The 22,270-nt window shown below is 39.8% G+C and overlaps 1 protein-coding gene across 1 annotated transcript in view; it reads left to right on the top strand.

Moving 5' to 3' along the window:
* Window positions 1–7,384: 7,384 nt before the first annotated feature.
* CD247 (CD247 molecule) overlaps window positions 7,385–22,270 on the top strand; it is a 46,791-nt gene continuing 31,905 nt past the window's right edge. The window contains 2 exon segments of the mRNA XM_063150173.1: window positions 7,385–7,441; window positions 7,443–7,668. Coding sequence (XP_063006243.1) covers window positions 7,385–7,441; window positions 7,443–7,668 — 283 coding nt within the window.

Genomic DNA, 22,270 nt, shown 5'->3' with positions numbered 1-22,270 from the left:
TACATGTACAGACCTGGATCTGAGAGTCAATAGAGAAGAACTCTGGAGCTGTATCTGTGCATCTCACTGAATTTTTGTGTGTGTTTTATATGTAGAAGTGGAATGTAAAGCAGTTCAGGCTATTAATCTTCTGCCTTAGTAATAGGTGTGTAAATGTTTATATCACCAACCCAAGAAAGACATTAGCTGGTCCTATTTTTCCTTACCTCTTTTCCCTGTGCTCACCTTCATTCTGTTCAGCTCATTCAGGAATTTGTGAGCATGTTTTCTTTTTTCCTGCCATCCAGGGTAATACTGTGACTTAGAACAGGAGAGGCTGAGTATAATCAATTGATACAGCTGTAAGCAATGAATCAGTGTTTTGATTTCTGTGTGTATCCTCTGCCAGGGCATGCTTGGAGTACCTGAGCAGATTCTCAGCAGCAATGAAGTCACTGCACTCATGGGAATCTGACACAGGATAACTGCAGGCACCTCACTAAGCCACAGGATGTTTGTTAGCTAGGAATCTAATAAGGGTAATCACAACTTGTCATGTTCTGCTTCCTACTACATGTTCTTCCTTCTATTGATCTTGCTTATTGACATGTTTGTGTTCCTACTTCTTGATTTTCAATTTGCTTCTTCTGTTTTAAATGGAGGACTTGTGCCCAGTAGGCTCTTGAAACATGCAACACCATTACACTATAGATCTTAAATATATCAAGTATTCATTTAATCCTTTATTCAGTTCTCTCTGGAATTAATTTCTAAGCTGTTTAATATTGTGCCTGTGATCTTCACAGTAAAATAGAGGTAGGTCAGGCAGAATATCAGACTAACACAAAAAGTGTTACTCGTAACTTAATGGATTAATTTGTTTGCCAAAGGCTTTTCCTGAGCAAAAATATTGAATCGAGAGAAAATCCAATGAAGTGATATATTGTTGTTGAACACAAGAGGGTGCCACAGACTCACATTCGGCTGGAGTGTTAAATGTTTAATACTTAAAAGTGGTTATTGAATTCATCATAACTCAAAGATGCTGGAAAAGCAAACGACGGGGGCATAATATGAACAAATTCTTTTTCTACAGTGCTTACATTATGAATGCTTCCCTCCATAAACACAGCAGCCTGCTGGCTGCAAAAAAAAAAAAGGAGCATTCATCATTTTTTTGTGTTTTGTAATCATTTTGTGCTATGGAGAGCTCAGAAGTAATATCCATGAAAATGATTTAAAGGTTTTTAAATTAAGTAACTCTAGTAAAGGAAATGGAGACAGGTATAGAATGCCTTGGAACATCGGCTGGGAGCAGCCAGCTCCAGACCCAACAGTGTTTATTTCTGTCAAATCCAGAGAGAGGGTGACCATGCTTTGGTTTAGGCTTATTAAGAGCTGAATTAAACCACTTGACTCTGATTTGTAATTTCCACCAGCTAATTAATCTCGGGTTTTTCAAGTGCTCCCAGGCTGCTCTCCGGTGGTTTGGGTTGCCCTGATGATGTGCAGGTGTTTGGGTGATGAGGCCAAGCTGGGAAAAGCCTGAAGCTCCCCCTTTTTCCCTGGGGGCTGTGCTAGAGCTCAGGCTCTTGCTGCTTGCTCACTCCTACTGTCTTGGCCTTGAGCCTGACTCAGTGTGGCTGACCCTGCTTGCTGCCACCCAAACTCTGCTCTTCTCCAGGTACTGTGGGACTGCTTCTTTTGGGGTTGAGACCACTGCCCTGCCCTCCTCTTCTTGCTTCTCTCTAATAATTGCATTTTCTCTGCTGGGGAGCTCAGCCCTTGAGTTTCTCATGCAAGCCTCTTGCAGTTACTCTCAGGGCTCTTTGACTTCAGAACTTCTGTGTCTAGAGGCTTCCTCAGAGTTTTTAAGTTGAATTGGTATGTAAAAAGATTAGACTGTATTAATTCTGAGTGTAGAGATTATTGTTCTTCACAGATTGGTTTTCTGTGGAAACAAAGCTTAGGTAACATTTCTGGGTACTTGCCTTTGTCAGATTTGTTTTTGCTTTGTTGGATTCAGATTTGAAATGGGGAGTCTGCCCTCAAAGCTAGCAGGCTCCTATAAATGTCATGACAACTGTGAGCTGGGCAGAGGAAACAAACCCTAGTTCACATATATTAAAGGTTTAAAAGTCATATTTTGAAAATTGGAGTTTCATTAGTTGTGCTGATTGTAGAGCTGTAGTGCCCTGGTTGAGTGTGACTCAATGCAGTTAGTACCAGAGAGGGTGCAATTCTGTATTGTTCAGGGGATATTAGGTTTAATCAAAGAACCTGATAGCTGTAATGATGATTTTGAGTTATTTTCTTCCTCTAGCTCTTAATATCCTACATTTAAAAGTCTCAAAAATTTCCCATTACTATTTGCTTCTGATTCTTGCAGCTGCTAGGCTTAGGTTTGCATAGAATTTCTCCAGTTTAAACAAAAGAGATGCCACGTTTCTGGTGGTGGGCCCAACAGCTGCTGTGGGTCTTGTGGAAAGAGGAGAGTCTCTCCCTTGACCTCAGTAGTATTGTCAGTGTATCCCCACAGGTCTAGAACCACTTCATGTTGTTTTTGCTACTGTCACTGACTCGGATTGTAAATTTACTTTGCATGATTACTTTTCCCTTCCCCTTACCTATAAAAACGTAGATACCAGTTTGTAGCACTCATGTAAAATACTTGTAACTCATCTTGATACCCTTAGACGACAGGAATGCTTTATTTGAAGAATAAGATGGCTTGTTTTTAATCTGTGAGTAATTAATTTTAAAGCTCTTTAAATAAATCTGTGATTGTTACAAGCACAGAGTAAGCTGACAAAACCGAACAGAGGGGATGTGTGTGCAAAGGGGGAGACGGTGTCAAGAAATACTGTGTAATTGCATATCCAAGCATGTATATTTATGTGAAAACATTGAAGATCATTTGTGTTCCTATAATGTTTTTATGGCAATGGAACCTGTTAAACATCTTCCAGTGTTAACAAGTAACTGTTTCTAGACTGAAAGATGGCAATTGTTTGGAGATAAGACAGAGAAATAGTTGCACAAACCCTTAGTTGCAAAATCATACAATTCCTATAATCGTATGATTATAGGAACATTGCACACTAATTTCCTGTTGTCTTTTAGCCAAAAAACAGTTGTCTAATCAAGTATGAATTGGGCTTTTTATTTGTTTTAAATGCTTAAATGAATTTCAGTTAATTTAATTGAGTTTTTCCTCAGGTAAGCATTTGAAACATGCAGAAGAGGTGTATTTTAGGGGTAAAGAGGGGAGGAGAATAAAGGAGAAGTAGATGCTTGCCACAGACCTTAAAATCTGGCTTTTCAATATTTTTAGATTTATAAAAGGCATAACCTGATAAGTCATATTCTGTACAGCCATGCAAGAAAATACTGAAGGTGTTCTATAATTAAAGAGAGCATTTTGAGCATGTGTGTAGTGATAAAGTCACAGAATTTTTCTACATACACTGCAAAGTAATTGGGGAAACTCACCTGCAGTTAACAGGATTGTTGATGATGCCAGGAAGAGTAGCTTGAGTAACTGAAAAGAAAAGAAGCACTGTTCCTCCTCCTTAAAATATGATATAAGCAGTGGTCTCTTGAGTGCATTAACAACAACAAAATCCAGAGCAGATCATAAAGGTGTCACTGGGGAGGGAAAAATTGGATATTACAGATTCACTAGTCTCAAAATTGAGCATTCAAAGAGGGTGCATTTTAACTTTCTCCTAACAAATCCTTTATAGGTTTCCACAAACCCTGTTGCACTGAAGATTTTTAAGACCATAGCAGGAAAAAGGAAACTGCCAGTCACAAAAATCCCTGAAATAATGAATAGCAATATGTTTTTGCGTTGCATCAGGGCCTGTTTATAATCTCCCACAGGAAACATGCACTCCTGGCCATATTTGTCTTTGTGGTCCTACACAGGTGTCCCTTTTTATGTTTGGCTTCTTTTTTTTCTTTTTCTTGCTGCACGTGTCAGGGTTTCTATTTGCTCGATGCAGCTGCAAGGAGTAGTGACAGTCAGGTGGGTTTTCCTTGGAAAAGCAGTGTTTTCATACACAAAGGGGAGCAGTTGTAGCAAGAGCAACTCCTTCTGTCTCCCTGTTGGGAGCTGCAAAGCAAGACCTGTAGTTAGACACTGTCTTCTTTCCAGCTCTCCATTTGCTGGCAAAAGTGCAGGGCAGGGACTAATCCTCTTGGAATGCAGCCATTACCACTAAATAAGTATTAATTGCTGCATTCCAAGGGGATTAGCACAGTTGAACCCAATTATGGCAAATCGAAGCTGCACTGTAAGGCACTACAGTGCATTGAGATGCAGTGAAGCAGTGTAGGACTGTCAGTCTCCAACATTTTATCAATAAAAATTGTGGGCTTATACACTATAAACAGCAGACCATTTCTTTTCAGTGTCTTAGTCTGAGTGGCATGCCTGGCTGGAAGCTGCAGCCTGCTCACCAGTGAAAATTGTTGCTTTTTTAAACACCCATTATCTTTGTGTGAACATCTCAGAAACGTTTTTAATACTTGTTGAGTTAATTATGGCACTGCAAGCATCACTCCCTGCTGGACCAGGGGCAAGGCTCTGCAGTCTGTCTGGATTCTCACATCTCTGAAGTCGGCCAGCTCCTCCATCAGGTGATGTAGGAATTAATTTTGCCTGCAAGTGTTAACTGTATCAAATAGGCTTAGGAGAGCTCCTGATAACCGACCTGTTCTCAATCCCAGCAGTCTGCAGTGATGATTACAGGCATATCTCTGTGGTAGCAATACAGGAGCCAGAGGGCAGTGTGTAGTTATATATATTTTTTTAATCCTCAGCTTGACTGTGGTGTGGGTTTGTTTTTTTTTTAGTTTTCATTTATTTCCTGTTAAAACTGCAAACCCTGCTGCTTTTTTTTTATAGTACAGTCAAAGCATAACCAGTAAGCGTGAAAAGGGAATGCTTCTGGGAATGAATCAGCCCCTTGCATTAGAGCTGTTCCAGGATTTTTTGTGTCCAGAGAAAGGATGGCATATGGATGCACAGAACCAGTTGAATGTATGCCTTGACTACTTTATGAAAGATCTTATCCTTACAGATAATGAGCTGCACCTTAACCAGCATTAAACACACTGAGCTGTACTTGGGGACCACTTCAGTTCCCTGACCCATTCTGCTTCAGGAACCACAGATCAAATATTGCAGTCTTCCCAGTGCAGGTAATTCTTGAGAATGTACTTCCCTCCACCCATATGTTTAGATGAAGAGTCAAGTTTAGCTGAGAGCTTTTCTTAACACAGCAGGAAGGGTTTTATATTTCCACTGTGGCCTTGTCTGCATTGAGAAAAATTGCTGCTGGTTCAGCTGAACGAGGGTTGGCATTCATTTCTAGTCCAGGGTTAACAAAGTCCTTACAATCTAACTGAAGTGAGTAAACTGAAACATCAGTATGGTTTAAACCATTGGTAGAAGTGCATTTGCAAGATTGGGCAATGCACAATGTGGGCAGGAGGTGCTGAAGTTTTTATAGCTCCTGGAGATGCAAAGACTAGAAAGGTTGAAAAGAAGGTGACACTCTAAGCAAACAATTCCTCGTGGTAGAATTGCAAGCCTTATGAAGACTGAAAAACTTTTTCCTAGAGAGGAGACCACTTCCCCTTTATCTTTTCCTCTACTGCTTGTCTGCATGTGATTTGCATCTCTCCTACACCATGCTTGTTGTGACAATAATTCATAACACAAGCATGAGTGCTTTTCTGTATACTTTGATTATATTTGGATAATGATAAGCTTGCCTTAGTTCAAAAGCTGAGGGATGGGGAGGTGGGAATTTCTAGGGGCACTGTCATGCAAAGCCTTTTTCTGACTCTACCCACACTTCCAAGTGAAGTCCATATACTCAATTTCTCTGACCTTTCCCTATCTAGACATCAAAACACACTGGCCCAACTGCTGTTCTCCCAGTGTGCCTACTGTTGCTATTAATCTCTCTTTCTTACACAGCTCTTCATTTCTTTTCCTTACCTTTGGCCTCAGCTCTTTATTCAAAGTGATAATTTGCTGGCTTTCTGCCGGAGGGAGAAGCTATGATCAATAACAGGAGGAGACAGAGGTCAGTGGAATAGTGATGAGCAGTGCCATCTGCTTCTCTGGAAACACCGTTACCCAAAAATATCAATAACTAGGATGATATTTCAGCTTTTGGATGAGGCATCAGTGAGATTGAGGCAGCCAGCGGTGAGAGCAGGGGTCTTTTTTCTGCTCACTAATTCCTTGTTTCAGCCAATCTTCTGTCACACAGAGGTGTGGACAGAAAGGGCTTTATCCAGCTTGCACTGGAATATAGAACATGTACCTGAGCACAGCATGTCTGGGGCTAATGACACCTTGTTCAGGTTCAGTGCATGGCAGCTCTCCTGGGCTGTGCTCTGCTTTCTGCCTGGGGGTGCCAGAGCCCATCTCCAGCCTTTTCTTGGAACTTTTGGGGCAGAAGAGCCACAAAGAAAAGCCTCTCCAGGGCTGGGAGAGAGCAGACTCCATATCACAGAAGGGTGTGCTGCACTATTACACCTGGTGCTAAACTACTACTAGTGTCTAGTACTTTTGGTACTGACTGGCACAACACATAATTAATCAATTAAAGGAAGAGACTCTTTTATCCATGTATTAGCCTTATTACTCCAGACAGCAAGGTGACAAATTTCTTCCAAGAACTTCAATTTACTTTTCCTTCAAAAGTCTTACCTTTTTGTGTGCACAATAATTCTCATCCCACCATACTTCAAAGAAATTTTTATCATCTGTGGGGAAATTTTATCATCATAGGGATGCACATTCCTCTTTCTTTTCTAAGAATTAGAGACAGGAGAAAAAAAAAATGCATTGAGATGCTTGTACTTCCTCTCAGCCTAAGCTCTGCTCCTCAAGTGCATTATTAGTATTACTGTTGTAAACATTAAACATTCAGTGATCTGTTGAGCCAGATGTATTTTGATGGGAGTGAGGCTGAGCTTTAAGCCATTAGGTTTATCTAAGCTACATTTTCAAGCTTTTCTAATTCACAGTTGTCTAAAATGAACTTTCATTTATTAATGAAAAAGTGAAAATTTTTATTTGCCCGCATTCAAAAAGAGGCAATAAAAACTCACAAAGTGTGAATTAGAAATTAGTTTTATATCGTTATAAGGTTAGACAACTATATTGTTCAAAAGTGACTATAACTTACAGTTTTAAATTGCTATTTATGCCCTGTGCTGCACACTGGGAATAGTTGCACAAACCATTTTTTGAAGTCAGGTCAAATTCAATACCATAAACAGAGACCAGCAGCCGCTGAGTGGGGATGATCTAGGAACCATCAGACAAAGTGGAAAAACCCCAACTCACAGCAAAAACCATCTTGCAGAGAGGAAAAGGATGAATAACAAAGGAAACCCCAAAGATCAGTACCAAGAAGGCAAACCCCAGCCCTCAGTCAGAGGCTGTGAAGGCAGAGGAAGCCGGCAGGTGGACTCCGAAAGCTCTCACAGGAGCTGAGCCTCTTCCTGTGTTGGCCACACACCAGCACAGCCCGTGGAGGAGTTTCTGCATCTTCTTCTTCCTCTTCCCTCCCATTCCCAGCACTGTCTGGCCTGGCAAGATGAAGAAGTGGAAGAGGATCACCATCCTTGCCACCCTGCAGGCCCAGCTCCCAGCCACAGGTAAAGGTGGGCTTTGGGTTTGCCAGGGGTTCCCGTAAAGCTCTTTTGAGGAAAGGCTGCGGCGTTTCACCACCATTTTGGTAGCAGGAGGTGTCTGTGTGAGCACCTCGGCCATGTCTGCCTGCTGTGAAGGAGAAGGGGGATCTGCTGTGTTGAACTGGCCTGGGATAAAGAGGAAGGAAGGGATGAGGGGCACTTCTCCAGCTGGAGCGATGCCACAGCTGAACAGTAACAAAACAAAGCTCCCAAGCCTCACTTGGGCAGCTTTCCCTGCGATTCCAAAGGGGAGGTTTGAGGCAGCGATGGAAGTGTTGTCACTTGAAGTAAACTGCATGGAGAGGTTTCTCATGGAGCTGGGCTGCGGGTTTGTGGCCCACAGCAGAGCTGGCAGGCGGGAAATGGGGCACAGGTGGTGACAAAAGGACAGGGCCCTTTCCCTCACGTCCCTGCCGGCTGCTCCTCTCCACCAGACACAGCACAAAATGAAGCCATTTCTTCCTTTGTGTTATTTATTTGTGTGGTGCACAGGCCGGCCCTGCCTGGGCACTGAACGGAGCAGCTTCGGTGTGCACAGATCTTCCAAAGTCATGTAAAGTTTGAGAAGGAGGCATTTACTTTTTAGGAGCATAGTAGATCAAAAGGACAACAAAATTTAGATCTGGAAAAGACCTCAGGTGAGGTCTGAATGTGCCATAGGCCATATCTGAGCTTGCGTTAGAGTCAAATCCTCTGGAAGATTTCCCCCTCAATGTACACCCTGGCTGTACTTAAACCCAGCATCCTCAAGAGCTTGGATGACTGCCACAGACATTTTATTGGAAAGTTTGCTGGGGATGAGAGGAGGATTTTGCAGCTGCTTTCTAATGCTGTGGAACCAGTCCTGGTGATTTCTGGGGTTTTTCTTTCAGGAGAGTTTGGAGGGGATTTATGCTCCGTGGCAGGCCATGATTTGTGTTTGTCTTCCCTTCAATGTCTGGGGCCTCTGTCCCTTTCTGATACCCAAATACGATCCTGTACTTTAGAATACTTCTCATACTTTGTGCCTTGGTCTGTATCCATAGATGCATGTAAGGCTACAAAAGTATGGCAGTTACTTTGGGTCAAAATCCATCTGCAAAACCATCTTTTTACATTTCCTCCTTTTTAACCTGTCACGCAATGTCTATAGTTCAGGCTCCTATTTGTGCATTTTCAGCAGAAAATTTTGAAAAATATGTAATACAGCTTGCAGAGGTCTCTGGTGCAAAGCTCTTGGGGTATTCACACTCACCAAGAATAAATGGTTCAAGTTGTGAACCAGGTACTGTTGTCAGTGATTTGGAGGTGACTGCCTATGGATTGCAGGGGAAGTATTTTTGATTGGATACCTATAATAGTTTGAAGTATAGCAGCACTTAGCCAAAGCGTGTGGGTAAAATAGAAGAAATAGAAATAAAAACTCATGGAATTGTTGCCGTGTTATGGGTACAGAAGAGACAAAAACAAAAATGTAAGATCTGTCATGAAATTTAATTCAATGATGAGACCAAACAGTTGGGTTTTCCAGCTCAGAGCTGTGAGCAGAAAGATTTTCTGCTGCCTAGATTGTTTTCAAGCTTTCTCAGAGTTCACTTCTAGAAGGACTTGTAGGGAAATGAACTTTTAATTTTTTCATTAAATAATCTCAGACAGATTCAGTACAGATTCAGTAAGCTGCATACCTCCTCACAGTGACTTAATTCCACTTCACTTTAAAGTGTTTGTGCCTATTCTTTAAAAGGGCAGCTGAAAGATGCCACCAAGATTAGCACTGAGGAACTTGCAAAGCTTTTCTTTTTGATCTTTGAGTTCTGTAGTAAATACACCAGGCATGAGGGAAAAATGTTTTAAAGTAATTCTAGAGATGGGCCATGAATTCTGATGCAGACTTTGAATTTCTTGATGCCAGACCACAAATTTCAGAATGCTCAAATTTGGTCTTTGAGCAATTACAGAGGGAAGGCATCTCACATTTTCAATTACACATTTATATATATATATATATACAGGTTTAATTTTCTTTATTTTCCCTCTTCAAAGGCACAGAAGTGTACATCTGGAAATCTAGCTGAGGTCTTCCTATAACACCTCTGTTAAAAGGTCCATGAAAAGTAATAATTTTAATTATGAGCAGATGACTTTGTTAGTCGTGTTGTTTGTTGAGACAAGAATATTAGAAGACTTGTACCTTAATATCACAACTAAATGGCAAAAACCTTCATACAGTTGACACAGCTTTAGTTCTGAAGTATGATAGGCATTGATAGCAATAAAATAGTCCTGTGAGCAATACTGTAGAGTTGCCCCCCTATTTTTTGAAGGCTGAGGAGAGGATGCTTTGATTTCTACAAACACACGCCATATCCCTGTATATAAATGTATGTGCAAGAATTTAAGAACGGCCCTCCCTGTTCTACACTTTACAGAGCCACTTTTCTCAGAATTGTCTGCTAAGTGGAACTGGACAGTGCCCCGTTTTCAGCTGACTCTGTGGAAACTACAGCAGTGCTGGTCTTTAGCAGATGTTACTTGCACAGCTCATTTCCACACTGTTTTTCTGCTCTGCATATCTCTATCTCCTGCCCATTGGGTTACTGTGATGCCATCAGCATTTTTTAGTCAGTTCAGGGACAGGTAATAGGTCTTACCTTACTTCTTTTCTTCTCTCTCATCAGATGATTTAGCTGGTCTGCAAATGGCAAGATTTGTAAACCAGGAGTTGTTTACAAGCTTGTCTGAGGAATCCAAACAAGTAAATTCAGATTTTTTTCTTTTTATACCATCCTCGTGTCCTTATGCGCTGTCTTAAGTTCTCCGAGCTGAGTTCTTGTTACACCTGGGGGGAAAAAAATTTAAAGTCTTAATTTTACATGTTTTATTTCTTTTATTCCTGCTGCCTGTTCACAAGGATTCATTAATAATTCATGGGAAAAACCCTATGAACTGGCAGCATGGAACAAAATGTAGGCAATGTAGCCTTTCTTTGTGAAGGGACATTTGTTGAGCCCTAGCAGTGCTATGTTCAATTCTGTAATGCTTGTTACAGAGCAAGTGCTTTCTAGCTTAACCCTTCCAAGCAGAATTCCTAATCAGTGAAGTAACAAATTAATGACCACATTCCTTTTGGTTTTTTTGTGCACTAGATGGGAAGGATATACAAAATACAGAAGTTTATCTGCAAAATATATTTATATTTTTCCTTTGTGTGTCCTTCTTAAGTAAGACCATGTAGATAAAAAGCTGAAGTGGAGTTAAAAAAGGAGGTTCACTAGCAGCTTAAGGGGACAAGAATTTGATGTCTAAATGAATGTTCATGTGAGCAATGTTTTTGACAACCATTTTCTGTTGTTCACACAGACTTTGAATGGTGACTAGCATGAAAAATAAATTTTTAATTTTTTTTCCTTGCATATTTCCATTAGGAAATATGGGTTATTTCCTAACTCTTTCCAAATTCTAACCAAAGTCCCTTTAAAAAATTTTTAAAAAGGAAAAAAATGCTTTTTTTGCACAATTGCAGACAACCATCGACTCCTCCTCCCCTTTTCCAACTAATCATCTGAGTCTCTGTATTGTACATAGAAATGTAAGATGCATCAGCTATTCTGGCAAGAAAATAGAGGGTATTTTTAGATGGCATGAAAGGAAGATGCAACTTTTTAAAAAATACTTAAAACGTGTACTCTGCTAAAGGTATTTACTTTCTCCCTGTGCATGTTAAACTCGTAAGCATATTGTTGACTTTTCACTCTTCTGCTGACTTTAGTCAATAGATAAATTTGAATTTCACTGCTGATTCTTTTTTTAGTGTTAAGAGAGCAATTTATGCTTTTCTAGAGTCTGTGAGAAGATGAAATTTTTCAGATTTTTCTGATTTGTCTTGTTGTCTAAGGTAATATTTTGAGACTGGGAGTGAATATTGTTTTCTTAATTAACTTCAGCTCTGGTCCTTTAAGAAGTATATAGTATTTTTAGCTTTTAAAGTATGACAGTCCAAAGCAGGGTTTTTTTCAGGAAAGCAATGAAAACATTTATCTCCATTCTGTCCTTTGACTTATAACTTCAAATATAACAGATAAAATGTGCAGGCAAATGAAAATCTTGGTTTGCAGTTCTTCGATCCATTCACCCAAACACACAAGCCTTGGAAAACAGCAAAATGTTTGTGTTCAGCCCCAAACAGTGGGTACGTCCATCTTTGTGCAAGTTACACTTTTTTGAGTCCTTTGCCAATGTAACTATAAAAAATAGAAGTAGAAACCAGCTAGTTCCTCAGCCTCAGAGGTCACAAGCACTGGTATGTGCAAGTTCTGCTTAAGTGATAGAAGCCACCTCAATTTTTGAGCCATGCAGATTGGAAGTATTTTAAGTCCTACAAGTTCCCTAGGAGTAAACCATCAACTTTTGGAAGCCCATTGCATATTTTGTTCTTAATCCTTAGTTATATATCTGCTAAGCCTTACAAGAGCAGCAACTGTGGAGTTTTCCATCGTTCTGTGCTTTTGGTATATGGCAGTATGTTAAATATCTGCTTGTGGAGCCTGATGAAATGCTTGTAACCATCTGGCCTATTTCTTTTGTGAGATGCATCTGTAGTGAAAACTTCACCTCTATCCTGACTCTTTCTGAGTAGCAGACCATTCTTTTCAGTTTGTTGTATTTTTTTTAAGTGAAGGAGAAGCCATAATGATAACACAACTCTCTGAAAACTCAGATAATGAGTGGAGGTGAAATATATACCGAATTAGAATTCAATGGAAGGTGACAGGGGAAAAAGATTGGAAAATTTTCAACAAATGATAGAATAAACAGCAGCAAAACACACTGAATAAGTCTGGAGGGTGGCCAGTTGTAAATACTTGTGGGCTATTTTGTTTGGTTTGGTTTTCTTAGGAAATCTCACAGTATATGATTTATCTACAATTCAAGCTGCTGACTTAGGTGAAAATCTTAACTTTCACAGCAAATAAACTTTTCTAGTTTCCTGGTAACATTTTCTACCTTGTAAGTTAACCTTGAAATGCAGCCTGCATGGCTCCAGAAAAAATAAAAGAGAAAACTAGCTATAGAACTTGTCACTTATAATTTTTTTAAGGCAATTGCTGTTTTTGGGGCAGCGATAGCATGCTGCAGTGCTCATGGTTACAAACACTAAAAATAGTTTCCTTGTAAAAAAAAAAAGCACATGAAACATTTTGACCCAGAGAACACTTAGAGAAACTTTCCTAATACCCCTCCAAGTTTGTATAATAAAAATGTATTAATAGATTTTATTATTTACATCAGAGTAATGGTCTGAAACACTTTTATAATGGGATAAGGTGCAATATCCAGGAAATTAATGAGGGAATATTAATTTGGGTGGTGTTTTACTTCAAGGAAGTGTGCACTGGTCATTGAATAAGGACTAATCTAACTAAAAACCCTTTTTCCTGGTTGTTCTTCCAAATTTCATAATGAGTTTGTTCCAGACAAGAGCCATGGGTGTTTTGCATTCATTTCACTTAAGAGTGTTGTTGTTGTCTGCGTGACAGCCAAACGTGAAATAAACAGAGCCAAATATTTATAAAAACACTTCCCAGATATTTAACACATCAGTGTGTGTTGTAAATTCATTCCAATTCCCCACGGTGTGCACCTCCTCACAAAGCAAACTGAAACTTGGGGGAAACAGAACAGAAAAATCCCCAGAGGCTGACCACTGGATGGGTGGGAGCAAATCAAGGTTCTTTGTGTGAGCATCTGGATTTTGGAGCAGGGCTCAAACTAATGAGGTACTTTGTTTTCAAAACATTTATTTGGAATTAGTTAATGTAAAAATCCAGCTCTAACTAAAATTGAACACCCGCTATTTTACTTCTGAGCAGATCAATCTGAAGGAAGAGTTTGGTATAATCTGACAATGTCAGTTTTTAAATACTCTCAGCAAACTCAACTTCCTAATGGTGGATAATGTGCATTTCTAGTATCAAATGTTCATTTTGTCACTCAGAAATAGCTGAAAAGTTTAATTACTCCTTTAAAAAAATATATATATATATAAATTGGATTCCTGAGCTGGGATCTTGCAGCTCACAATTAATACAGCAGAATTTTAAACCTTTGCAAAGAAAAATTGTAGTGCGTATCGTATTATATGGAGTTGTAAAATAAAATTGCTACAACTTTGGTTATTTCTTCAGTTGCATACCAGCAAGCTTCAGTCAGGGAATCCCACATCAAGTCTTTGGGAGCAGAAATTATTCTGGTTTTTATCCACTATGTGTTGTTGGCATTTATGTAGTTTCCCATCCAGCCATGTAAAGGCAGCTCCAGGAAAGAAAGCGTTACTGGAATTTGGAGTCCTTTCTTTCTCTCATTCTCTCTGGGACCTTTTTCTCTCCATGACGCAGATGTGCACAATGTCATCACTTTGGGCTTTAATGTAAGTAAAGTAATTTCAGCAGCACTTTGTGCATGTGTGCAGGTGCATTTCTGGAGATGGCAAAAATAGAATAAGTCTTACAGGTTGGATTAATAATCATCCTCTGAGGGAAGGAAGATGGAATACAGACTGAGAGGAATACTATATTGTTGGTATCTTGTAAAAAACCTCTACCTAAAGACAGTTTCTAAGAAGCAAACAAATAATTCTTATGAATTACTATGAGAAGAGTTGCTCTGTTCATAAAATGTTATCCGTGTAGCAAATTAGTGTCTTTGGATAATTTTTGGAAGAATGCTGTTTAAATTCTATGTATTTCTTTCAAACAACTTGCTCCTAATGTTCAGGATTCATTTGTTGTTTTATGTTATTTTTTTATTTGTTGCCTAGAGTTTATGTCCAGAGGGGAACTCATTCTGAAAGTCAAAGTCATTTTAGGCTAGAAACTCTTAAGGCAATTTGTAATAAAAAGAATTTCAAGAAAAGTATATGGAAGCAGTGCTGTATGAAATAATGCAAGTGTACATTTTTGTTTGACTTTTAATTTTCATATTTCTCAGGAAATTTTTAAAAATCTTGCATTTAATAGTCTGTTGGAATTTGAAGAGATACAAATGCAATACAACCAAAGTAACTTATGTGATAATTAACTGGAGGCTTACACTAGAAAAGGATTTGACTTCATTCTTGTTTGTTACCTGCATTTTTTCCTGCTTATTCATCAGTGACATCTTCATTACTAAGAGGCTGCTGGTTCTTTCAGGACATGTACATTCTCTGCCTAAATTTTTCTGAGGGGTTTCTCTGGTGAGTGATGCAGAAGAACGCAATATTTGTAGGTGGTAATCTGAAAGAGAATTAGCGAAAGCAAATGAGAAAACCTTGGAGAGAAGGGAACAGGAATCACTATACCCCTTCACTTGTTGCCTAATATTTAACTTCTTGAAACTATTGATCTTTTAAATTTAAAGCTGAGCATTCACATTTTATGAACATAACTATAGCCAGCAAGCCAGAGAAGATAAATAAGGTTGACTCATCTGGATTTCAAGCAGGAGGTCAAACACCATTCCAGTTACTTTAAAAAATGAGCTTCTATTATATGCCAGAAAGGTTTGCTAAAATTTACCCTCTCTGAATACGCATCTAAAAAGGAAAAAAAAAAATCTCTAAAATCTCTTGGATAAAATTACTTTTAATTATGCTTTCAATCCGACCCGTTCTCATTTTCACTGGAGCAGGGAGGTGGTGGAAGCTTTGCCCACCCACACCCCTGTTCTGGATGAGCAGGGTGGAGCAGGGAGCCTGATTCCCATGGCACAGAGCTGCATCCTGCTGCACCCGGCTCGGGCACAGATGGGTGGCCGCTCACTGCCGATGAGCTGTGAAATGCCCTCATCTGAAAGCCCAAACCATCCCCAATTTTGGCAGATGGCCCCAGTTTTCTGCATCAGGCTCAGGACAGTTTGCTGACCATCCGTATTTCTTTCTCTCCAGAAAATTATTCCTAATTTTATTGGAAATAGCACGCCATTGCCCACTGGGGTTTTTTGTTTTTGTTTTTGTTTTTTTTTTTTAAACACAGCAAGTTTGCCAGAGAGAGTAATTTTTTTTCAGGCTATCTTGATGTGATCTAAAGTTCTGATGAAGAAAGTTTGTAACTTCAGAATTATGGTTCCGCTCCCAAAAGTTTGGAAAGAACTAGGGATCTTCAAGAGTTTTGCTTTTCTTTTTCCAAAGTGGTTTGCCTAAAACATACTGAAATATTCAATGTTGTGCCAGCTGGAGTAATTAATTGACTTTTTCTTTAATTTTCACAATGTAATCCATTCTGATCACATCTCCAAGTGTTTCTCCTTGACTCAAATGTTTAAAAACCCCCAAATTCTCTCACAAAATTATTTCTTCCTAGAAGAAGCAGTTTTAATTTATCTTGGTTTGAATTCTCTCCTAAATTTCAGATGTGTCTAGTATTAATGTGAACTAGGCAGAAGTATTATTTTCCCTCTCTTATTCATGCAACTAAATTAATCTAATTTTTCCTAGTAATTCAGATATTATTTCACTACTTGACTCAAACCCCAGCTGCACTATAATGCATTTGTTTCTGCTGTTAGCTATGTCTCTCCTGATGGAAAAGGAGAACTGCTTATTTTCAGGTTTGAGACAACTTTTTTTCTTCTTCTTATAACTCTCTTAAAGAAGTTACAGATATGAACCTTCAGCCCTATCTTGTGGTAACATCTTTTCCAAAGTGTTTTTCTCTGATTTTATCTTTCTCAGCTGCAAAGAAGTAGCTAACAAGTTTGCCCCCTTTCTCTCTTGCTCTTCTTTTTACATCCTGAACCAAATGTTTATTTGTTAGACATAATGGTTGTAGTAGAACAAACATCAGGTTTAAAACAGAGCTAAAAGGGAAGCAATTTCTGCAAAACTCCAAAATATCTTAGCACTTCCCCCCTCCCACCCCCTTCTATTTTCTATTAGGTTAATCAGAATCCTTCCAAAGTATTTTTGTGAGACACCAAAAAGTCAGTGAGCAGTTTGTGTTCTGCATTGGGAAGAGGGAAATGCAGATCCAGCTCTTTATTCTGAATGATTTGGAGCAGGAGCTTGAATGGGGCTCCCACATCCTAAGCCATTTGAGAGACTCTTGCTGATTTTGGTGAGAAATTCCAACAGAGTCTAGAAAAATTCCTTAGTTAAAGGGTCATCCGAATTTGCTCCTGATGAACTTGACAAGCCTACTAAAAGTCTCAACCTCAGCTGTAGTATTTTACAGGATCAGTTTAATCCTTTGCAGTCAATTAATGGAGGATGCGTCTCTATTTTCCCATCCACACTGGCAAAAATTGTTGTGCTCCCTTTAGTGGCATCTGTATTCCAGCAAAACCAGCCTCACTGAGCAGGTTCCTCTGTGAGAGACTCTGCAAAATGGTGCACAGAGGTGGGGCTGTCCCTCATGCCTGGTAATATAAAAATAGCATTATTATGAGGACTGATAGTACATGCTTATATATGGATGGTTCTGCCACTGCTGAAACCACATGAAATTATACAGGACTGAAAGATTTAGCAGGTGGCTAGCAAATCTTAAAGATATGCAGGGGTCTCAGGGATTCAGCAACATGAAATTTGATCAGCAGAGGCTGTCTGAGAAAGCCCAGCACGTGTGCTGACCTTTCCTGAACAGAACGATTATCTGGAGGGCTTCAGGTGTTTAAAAAGATCTGGCAAGCAGTATCACCTCTAGATGTGCTGTGACTGTAATGTGGGGCTGGTAATTAATTTCTGCCAAACTTTCCCCTTCTAATTAGTTCATGTCAGTGTTTTAGTAAGTGCCACTTATTTCAGCATAGCTAATTTAAAACTGATTTGGCTATCTTGCTTAGGCAGCTGCCCACTGGTGTTAGCAGGGGTTTTACTTCTGACAGACTGCTTGGGCATTTACCCAGCTGCCCAGCCAGACTTTTGCAGCTCACACAAAGATCTGTGCTGGAGGAAAGGTGCTGTTATCAGATAGCTGGAAACCAATTTAGTGATGTTTTTGTGAGCTGCTGCCACCTCCATAAAGACTGCAGTATATGCCAACCACTTGGGAAGGAGAAAGTTTCTCATTCTGTGCCTTTGGCTTCAGTGGGGTCTTCACCTCTTTTGAAGCTTTAGGGTCACAATATAATAAAAACAGGATAATGTTCAGCCTCATCCACATTTAGAAGGTATCTTATGCACAAGGAAATGAGTGCCTGTAAACAGTTATATTATCTAGCATTTCTTTGTAAATTTGCATGTATAAATGATTATACAAAGCAGTTTAATGAGATCTGCAGTTTAAAAAGGTATAATTCCTAAGACAGTTTTGTTTTGAGGTTTTCATCTTTAATTCCTCATTATCTTGTTTTGTTGTACTTCTGATTATTTTGAAAGTTTCTTCTGGTGCTTTTTAATCCATCTGATTAGGAAGATAGCTATTAAGATACTAAGAAAAATCAATATGAATGAAATGTAACATTTTTAAATTGGGCAGTTTGAACTTTGGAATCTTTTTTGAAGGATTTGTAGATAATTCTGGCAATTCCAATCATCCCCAATGGTCTTTCTCCCCTTAATGAAACAGTGCTGGTTTTAGATAAGGCAAGGAAATAGAAAAATGGGGTTGCAGGTTTTGTACTTGTGGTTGATGATTTACTCTGCAACCTTTAGAAATCCACTGGAATGTGTGTAGGCTTTCCAATACACTGGAACAATAAATTCCAGCTAAAATGGGCCATACTTTGGCCTTTTTTGTTAACTGTACATTACTTATCTGGTTGACAATACACAAAGAACACTTAGAAACTGTTAATGCACGTGGTCCTGAAGACTATACGGTACTTTAGAATTTGATTAATTAACACAGAGGTTCATCTGCCTATTTCATGATGGTGTTTTGAAAGCTGAGATCTATCAAGCATCCTTTGGATCCTCCAGAGCAATGTGCTATATATATAGGAAATTAAGTAAGAAAATTATGTATAGGAAATTTAAATAGTGCCTGCATCTAATTTGCTGCTACATTCACACACACAGTGACATGTCCTCCTTACAGGACAGCCCTTAGCTGCCTTGGGAAAACAGCCAACTATTTCCCTTCCCACTCTTTGAAAAGGCTTTGTAATTTAAAACTCAATTGAACTGGTGAGAGTAAAAAGTAAAATAAAGATTAAGAAAGTAAAAATTAATTATGGATGTGCTGTTAGTCTTCCTCAGGTGGGGACAGAGAGAAAAAAATAATGTCAGTGTGTTATTTCACAGGTACAAAGAAGCCAGAGCTCTTTAGGAAATGTGCTTGAGAGCTGAAGAACATTTATTGCTCTCCACACAACCGTGCATCTGTCACAGTTCTTGGCGTGATGGTGTTTAGCCTGGTTGGCAACCAAGTGTTGTTGTGTAGAGACAGCCTTTCTGGGATCACAAAAATACAAACCCAATTATTCTAGCTACCTACTGCTTACTCCTGCAGGAGCATCTGTGCTAAGACCTGACGATCGTAATGTCTAAATATCTTATTTAGGCTAGTTAAAATGTGGTATTTTGGGTGGGAGTAGTTGTTGCTGTTGCAGTGGATGCTGAAGCTCAGCTCTCACTGCCTGCCTGCCTCCCCCTGCATGCTGCTCTGCCGCAGGTAGCCCCTGGCTGCCGAGGATTTGCCCTGTGCATTAACTATTAACCAGGCATCAAGGCAAGGCCCTCCTCTGGGGATTGGCCGCAGTTTATTTGCTCTGAGTGTGCAGAGCTCTGTTGCCTCAGGCACCAAACAGAGCACCTTGGTCTTGAACTCGCTGGGCTGGGGCTGCTGAGGAGTGCAGTCGCCTGAGGGGAGCTGGATTTCAGCAGAGCTCTTGTTCTGCCTGCTTGGCTTATCCAGGGTAATACCTGTAAGGGGCTGGGAATTGCTCCACACCTGGCATTTCCCCATTTTCTGTGTCATGAGTGTGAACCAGACAGGCATGAGTTTGACTGAAAGCTACTTCAGGGGGTTTGTTTTTTTTCCCAAGCCTTTCAGTCTTTTCCTTCAGCCTTTCTGAGCTGAGAAGGAAAAGTGTGAAATATTTGGTGATGGAGCCCTTAAGCCAAGTGGCGCTCTGCATGGAGTTTACATATAATTAGTCAAAACATTGCCTCTTCAACATCTGTATGTAACATGTAAAGGAACACCCACTTGAGTGTTCATGCAGGGGATGACTGCTGCCTAAAATACACTGGGGGAGAGAAGATGAAATAAAAATGAGAATATGTGTTATTAAAAAAAAAAAAAAAGGCTATAAACTGATTGCTGAATTACTTCAGGAGGGCCAGAAGAAGGATTCACACTATCCAAACAGCTCAAATCCTTACTTGGGAACCACTGGCTGAGTTGATAGAATGGACTTTTTCAGAATGGCTCTAGGAGCCAAAGTTTGCCAGGGAGACCTTCCTCAGTCCTAATTTATGCATTTGAGAGGTGCATAAGAAGACAAGTGTTTGATCAATCCCATTACAGACATATTTATGTTAATTTAATGGTTAAATTCACATGTGCTCTTTGGTGTATCAGCATGAAAATGTGTTCCATGTCTATTATCAAAAGCATTTTTCAATGTAGATTTCACGAGGATCAAAGATAATCTTTAGCATTTGTTTACTGCAGCCTGCAGACATATTAAAATTGCAAAATCGATTGATCACCTTTCATCTTTTATCAGATAAACAGCAGTTTCCTGTGAGTAAGTGAAGTTCTACTATTAGATACATGCAGCCCAAGGTGGAGGGAATAATGTTTTCTCAGCAGGTGCCAGGAAAGATGGAATATTTCTTTTTTTTTAACCTTTGCATTACTGTTTCAAAGGCAGTGAGGGCTATTGCTGCTGAAACCTCCTCTGTTTTTCTCCTACTTCTTTCCTTTTTACTACCTGGATTTCGTGTTCTGTAATCAAATGGTGTGGGTATGTCTTCCTAGTTATTTACCTCCCCACCACCTGAGATTTATTATCATTTCTGTAACAGTAAATGGTTGGAAATATGCAAACAGAACTTGAAAAATCCAGAAATGTAAATTCATTAATATCATTTAACTTTCGTTCCATTTGTCTTTCTCTGACCATACTACATGTGTATCCCTGGATGTTCTCCTACACACATATTTCCTGTATAAGAAAAAAAGGCTCTGTGTGTGTGCCTGTCATCTTTTAGAATTACATTATTGGAACTTTAGGGCTGGCAAATTTCCTGTCTTTAAAATACTGAATTTGTTGAATGACAGGAGTCACACCTTTGATAGTATTTGAGAGATGTATAACCTCCCTGCTGCAAGAAAGATTTGATTAAAACTCCTGCTGCTTCAAGAGAATTTAAAACTGTGAGTGGAAAAAGGAATAGTACAGATCCTTTTGATGGAATTGTGAGACACAAGTTGTTTTTTCCCCCCTGTATAATCCTTTCATACAGAGGGTCTCTGAACTGTCAGCAGTGCTGGAAGAGCAATGGTTGCTGCAACTAAGTTTAAAGAAAGGGATTTTCAGCAGCCTTCTTGCTTGGGTTCATCAAACAGTGATGGACATGAATATGTTTAATTCCTGAATTGTTGTTGCTGATGACCCTCTTAGCCAGCTTTCATATGAACATAATGCAGTTCTGTGACATGCAGGTTCTAAAATTTACATCAAGCCCCAGTTTTCTGAATAACAGGTCTGAAGCTTCTGGTGTGGCAGTAACTGCCTGTGCAGTTACCATTAAATACAGACAGCTTGCCTGCTGAACTTGAAATTTAAGAAATAACATAATGTTTTATTTAGATTCTTCTTCAATCAAATGTCTGAGTTCATGACAGGAGACACCTAGAGAGCTGATCATAGCCATGGCAGTTCTGTCAGCTCCAGAAAGGTATTGATGGCTTGTTCTCTTAGGGGAGAAATAAGCCAGGAGAGCAAACCATTAAAGCAGCACCGTACATGCAGGTGGCTGTGTGTGTGAGTGTGAGCCCTACCGGAGTGCAAGGAGCAAACAAGTCCAGGTGTCTGTGCCCTCCCATAAGGGAAGAGTAGGGGTGATGCTCTGCTATAAGGAAATACTCCTTTGCTATGTCTTTTTTGCTCATGTTGTTTTTCCCCAGGTGTAGGTCATTGTTGTGGTCACATTCCCTCTTCTCCAAGAGAGCCGCTGCTGGTGGGTGGGGTGTGTGGACTTATGGAAGGACAGAGGCCTCAGTGCCCTGTTCAATATGTGAGATGTCACCTCCATGCCCAGCATTGTGCATCAAAAAGTGGCTGTGTGGGTGCTGAAGGTAGTCTAGGTTGGCTACACCAGACTGCTGGCCCTTATCAGCACCTCAGCAGGTATCAGTGTTGCAGTATGAATGGAACATCTTTTAAAAGCATCACCACAAATGGACTCTTATGAAAGCAGACAGAGACAAGCTAGGGTGCAAATTAGTCAAGCTATGCTAAAATTAGCTTCTTGGTAGTTGACATTATAGTGAATCTAACACGTTTTGGTCTTGCAAGGCAGACAGGACTGTGATTTGTGTCTTCACCTCATCCCTGAATTATGTGATAGCCTTTGGTTCTGGCTGGGCTGTAACGTGATTTGGGAATGTGGCTGGACACCACCTACCTGCAGAATAAATGCTGTTCCCAGCATGTC

The sequence above is a fragment of the Melospiza melodia genome, chromosome 2 (genome assembly GCF_035770615.1).
Source record: "Melospiza melodia melodia isolate bMelMel2 chromosome 2, bMelMel2.pri, whole genome shotgun sequence".
NCBI classification, from domain to species: Eukaryota; Metazoa; Chordata; class Aves; order Passeriformes; family Passerellidae; genus Melospiza; species Melospiza melodia.
Note: the sequence above shows the minus strand (reverse complement) of the source record. Positions and strands in the feature narration are given on the sequence as shown.